Source organism: Chiloscyllium plagiosum, chromosome 20, assembly GCF_004010195.1.
Source record: "Chiloscyllium plagiosum isolate BGI_BamShark_2017 chromosome 20, ASM401019v2, whole genome shotgun sequence".
Taxonomy (NCBI): domain Eukaryota; kingdom Metazoa; phylum Chordata; class Chondrichthyes; order Orectolobiformes; family Hemiscylliidae; genus Chiloscyllium; species Chiloscyllium plagiosum.
In genome coordinates, this window is record NC_057729.1 from 43724490 (window position 1) to 43730069 (window position 5580).

A 5580-nucleotide genomic window follows, 5' to 3' on the forward strand; every position below is an offset into this window, starting at 1 on the left:
CTTCACTCCCCGTTTTGTCCTCCTGCTGTGGATTTGCTCAGTTTTAGGTGTGGAAATTTTGGCCCACTGTGCGCAACATAACCGAAGATTGGTAATTATTCAGCAAAATATGCATCTAAACACAATACATTAACTACATTTCGAAACTGCTTTATTTTGCTGTGGTCTTTTGGAGTAGCACGAGGTTGCAAAAGGTGCTATGTGGATGCATATCTTTCCTTATTTCTCTTACAGGCATCACCACAGAAGACCTTTTATATAAAAACTGACTCACACTTCAAAAAAATTTATTTTTAAGTAAATATTTATACATTTTGACTTAACATACATTAATTTAGAATTATGCAGTCTTTGAAAAAATATTACAACTGATTTGAAGCTTTATTAATGGTCTTGACATTTAAATATTATAAAAATAAGTCAATTTTACACAAGTGTTCATATTTTGTGAACTAAATTCTTCATGCAACATTTAGTAAGGCAAAGAGACAACTTTTAACAATTCAACAGAGAAGCAGCTATCCAAGAAGGCAAAATCAGTTGACTTTTCATAGCTCAATATGGAATACAAATCATAGTGTACGAGACTGTTTGTTTGTAAACTAGGTAGCAAAAAAAAGTCACTTTCTAAACAAAAAAAATCACACAGTTCAAATCATCCCCAATCAAGTGAGTTGAAATTACATTATTTTGCTTTAAGAAATACTATATAGAGACTACTACAATTTACATATTTATAATTTTGAAAGTAAACCAATTTTTACAAAGCATGGAAAGTGGGTCAGATCATAGAACTTGAAATAGTGCTTTTTCTAAAATCATTACTCCATAAAACAATTATGAACATAATTCAGGTCTTGACAATTTTGGAGTATGTCACATACCAAAATGAATTAAGTATAAAAACTGGACAAGGTTTAGAAGTTTAATTTGAAGAATTAAGAATTATTTTAAGAATTATTTGTGCTAAGACTGGAGTTAATAACTACCAAAAATCAAATTCTCTCTACTACTTTGTATATTTAAAACCTTTAGTACCATAAGACGTTGCATCAACTAATATCCTAATTTTAACTCTGTACCACAAATACAGAAGACTGCTTTCTGCATTATTTAAAAATATTTAGCTGAAAGTATTAGAACTATTTTTTGGAACATAAAAGTCTATATTACATATTTGGTAGTTTTAAACTTCAGCTCATTTGACAGCAAAAATACAGATAGTCTCTTTCAATATCTCAGTTTTCTTTCCAAACTTCAATTTAACAGTCAGCAACCTCTGTATTCTCATTTCTCAATTGTTTAGCATTTAATGACCAATTTCAATTCAATAATTTCTGAAATTGTATGTGATCTGATTAAACGTCCATGTTTCATGCATTAAAAAGGTCAAAAAAATTCATGGGACACAAAATGATATATTAATAATATACACTGCTGTGATTTGTTTTGGAAGTAGTGTGCATCTTATACTTGCATAGTTTTTGATAATGTTGCTGTGAAGGGTAAAAAACAAAATAATGCTAGCTGTTAAAGTATTACGTGGAACATGTACAATGTTATTTAGTTCAGTTATCCAGCACAATACAGGTGAATACTAATGACTGCTGAAAATATATCAGTAGCTGGATGAATTTACGCCTGTACACCTCAATCCCATAAACATAACAATCAAGCACAACAAATTAACTGACTAGAAACCTCATTTACAATTGAGAGCAAAATTAAGCACCAAAGATTAATCAGGTTATAGATATAACCTCCTAGGTTGGTGCATATGTTTATTTATGCATGTTTCTATGCATTTTTCCCCAGGTAGTTGTGTCCAAAGAGTTTTTTTTATACAAAACTGTATTTTACCATGTCTTGAATTCCTGAAAGTACATCTATACTCCTCTTGGGAAGCTGAAACTTAGTATTTCCCAGTTCTTAAAATGTGTTTGAAAATTATTCACTTTCTCCATCATTTTCTGGAAGTGCAAAGCATATGCAGAGGGTTCGAAATTGAAACTGAACACCTCCGCTTTTCTCTCTCTCCCAACATAAAAACAAAAATGCCAAATTTGGGAGGATCTGAACAAGGGAAAATTAGAAAGCAATCTCTGTACTCATGAAAATTGTTACTGAATGTGTTATTTACAGAGGACCTTCTCAACTATGGGATTGCTACCGCTTTTCTTTAGTTTATAGCTCGCTTTTAACAATCAACAGTAAATAAAATTCACTAATTTATTAGCAAAAGTTCCCATAATTTCAAGCCCAGTGAAAGTAGGTTTTATCTTTGTACAGTTTGATTTTCTATTCCACAAAACTGTCGGTGAATTCAAGTTGAAATAATATTTTAACATGACTTCAGAACACCTACACGTAAGCACATAGATAAAATAAAGATCACTTTGGCATTAAAATATCCACAGATACACTTTTTTGTTTTTTGATTCACATAAACAATGATGCAAGCAGCCCCTGGCATTAATACATTTTCAAAAGAGTACATATCTGGGAACACTCAAAACATGCATTAGTGCATAATGCAAAACAGCTACTGGTAAAACAAATGGCAACTCTCACAGAGAGTCAGCGGTTGAACTAAAAGGGAATGGACGATGACTGTGGGCTACTGACATTTTTACTCTTTTAACTTTAATTTAAGATTTGTAAAACAAGAATCCTTTCACACTGATGTGCTGACATATTGCCAAAGATATCCATTACTAACAACAGAAATTCATTACACAACATTCTGCTGTTCCAGGTAGTCAAAAAACAACCATTCATACCGAAAGCAATACTTCAGGTAAGGAACACATGGAAGATTAGAAGTGTAAATTTCAAAGAAGCAACACCAAAACCGAAGTGAGAAAATTTATTCATGTCTGCAAGTACGAAATCAACAAAGGGCTTTTTTTAAAAATAAGAGACATTTTTGACAATAAGGTGTGCAATACCACTGGACTGTTTTGGTAATAGGCTGCTTAACAGCCATGTATTATTAAACTGCCTTCACCAATTTACAGGTTCATTGAAAAGCATCTAACAAGTTTTAATACAATAGTCTAATTACTGAGAAGTCATTTATGGAGCTCTACTTTTTGAACCAATCTTTTTCCCCACTCCCAACACATTTATTAAAATCTATATCAATTGTAACATTTATTGTACAGATCAACATTTCTGTACTGATGTGAAGTTCTATTTCTTGGGAAATAAATTAGGAAAAAAAATCAATAGAAAGCTTAGATTATACACCATTCTAATAGAATTGCAATCTTTATTCAGATGTATGTATATTGAATTAGTTTGATTAAGCATTTAAAATGCAAGTACCTAGTTTTCAAGTCATAGCCACAAGCAAAGCATGTTTAAATGTATATTTTGCCAGATTTCCTCCATTTTTCTCATGAAGACACTTTTGTTTAGTTACCTGGGCACTAATTGCTCTCTGATACTTCATCCAAGTTGCCATTATTCAGCTGTGAACCTTTGTAGTGACTGTCGGCAGGATATTTCAGAATAAGTAGATTCACATATGCACTTATGTTTGCCCTCACCTATCATTTACATTTGCACATACCAACGATCAAGAGACCACTGGTTTGCTTTGGGCTGTGATACCCTCAGCACCTTACTCCTACAATCCTTTCAACAGCTTATTCTTACTTAACCTTGGTAAAACACAACTGTTTGTAGCAGCCATATCTAGGTAAAATTAACAAACCTCAGGGATCAAATCTGGACCCCCTCTCACCTCTCAGCCATTACCCCCCAACTTTCAGCGTGGCTTAGTAACAAGCTGGATAATTCACATTAGCCATTTGTAGAAGTGGGGATGCAGAGACAGGATGAGACTGCACTAAACATTTCTATTGTAATCATTGAATCTTGGAAGTAGCACCCAATTATGTCAGATTAGAAATGCTAGCAAAACAATTTAAGCATTGTATTATTTATATATGAACAGCAGGGAGAAATATTCCAAAACCTCTTTTCAGTTATTGCACATAAACATTATAGTTAGAGATTCTGGGATTGAGTGTAAGTCAAACAAAGAAACAACAAAACAGACAAAACCAGGGTAGAAGATTTAGAAGTAGTAGAAATGTTAAAGTCATTTGATCGACATTCAACAATACTCAAGAACAAAATCCTCAGTAAATATCAGGACAATCTTCGTAATTTCTTTCCCAGTACTTTCCTGTATAAATCCAGTCTGTTGTTCGTGTGTGCTGATTAATATCCTGTCGAAACCACCTGTAAAAGAATTAAGAAATGAGGGAAGAAAAAAAATCAAAGCTTCAATTTAAACAAATATTTTCGATAAAAGTTCGGAGTAAATTAAAGGTTTTGGTCTTTGCTTTTCTCTTTGACTCAATATAGCGGAATTTCTGCAGCAAATTCATTTTACCCAGTATTCATTACTATGTCATCCCAATCAAGCCAAAGTTCCACAGTAGGGTTTTACCTAATTGAACCAACAAACAGCATTGCTATTACTTATCATTTCATTCATCAGGACAATTTGCAAGAGTATCAATTCAAGTGGAAAACTTGAGAATTGTCCTGATAAGGGCAAGTCAAAAAATTACAACAAAGTGTGTCTTTTGTGAGCAATACCTAAAGTTCAGCACTATCAAATGACTATTACTTATCTGTTGTTTCAGGTACAAGTATACTCCATTTGTTGACAAGTGTTTTTCAAAGCATGTACAGCACTTCTTAAATATAAATGTACATGACAGTATACTTTATTTAATTCATTGAACTTATTAAAGAGCAGAATTCATAATACAAGACTTAACATTCATTGCAAGGAAAAGAAACATGTATTTAAATGACTGCATTTTAAAATAACTTCAGATGTTATTTATCTTCTTGGACAAAGAGAGAAAGATTTTAGTAAAAAGATAGGCAGAATTATTTTGTCAAAATGATCTAGCAATACCAGAACTCATTCAATAATGGCCATTCCCAGATTAAACCACAGGTTCTACATTAATCTCAGAATTATGAGACACAAAATAAAACCTATTGGTCCCAAAGGTTCTTCAATGTTATTTATCCCCCTCAGTAAACTGGAAACAAATTAACCTTGTTCTCCATTCCTCTTCATTTTTGGATCTTTCTTTTCGAGCAGCTCGCTGTTTTTCTTCTAGTCTTTCTTTCTCAGCACCAGCAATATCTGTTAATTTTTAAAAAAGCATCACATTACATTTAAAAAATAAACTTGAATTGTGTTCTTATTCACGATTTAACTCTGTATTAGCGTGTTGGCATTAGAATTAAAATGATTAATTACAGTTAATATGGATAACTATGCAACCCAAAAACAAACTCTGCTAGGAATTTCTGTCAGCACGAAAACAACAGGTCACCCTCGTCTGTGACCCAAAAATATCTGTAAGTGTGAATTAATGTTGACCAGTACTGGAGTCTATCCATTGGAAGACCTCATTCTGACTGGACTGTCTACAGCAGTCCATCAATTAAGGAGGACATAAAGCAGAAGACAAATCAATTTATCAGATAGTGTCAGAAAGTAGATGCAGGAATGGGGAGAGGGAGAGGGAGAGGGAGAGGGAG

The 5580-nt window shown here is 32.9% G+C and overlaps 1 protein-coding gene across 2 annotated transcripts in view; it reads right to left on the reverse strand.

Moving 5' to 3' along the window:
* Window positions 1–270: 270 nt before the first annotated feature.
* The window catches only part of osbpl2b (oxysterol binding protein-like 2b), a 71455-nt gene continuing 66145 nt past the window's right edge, over window positions 271–5580 (reverse strand). For both annotated transcript variants that reach the window (XM_043710639.1, XM_043710638.1), the window contains exons 14-15: window positions 5089–5179; window positions 271–4251 (exon numbers count right to left, since the gene is read on the reverse strand). In XM_043710639.1, coding sequence (XP_043566574.1) covers window positions 4149–4251; window positions 5089–5179 — 194 coding nt within the window. In that variant the 3' untranslated portion in view covers window positions 271–4148. The remainder of the gene's footprint in view (window positions 4252–5088; window positions 5180–5580) is intronic.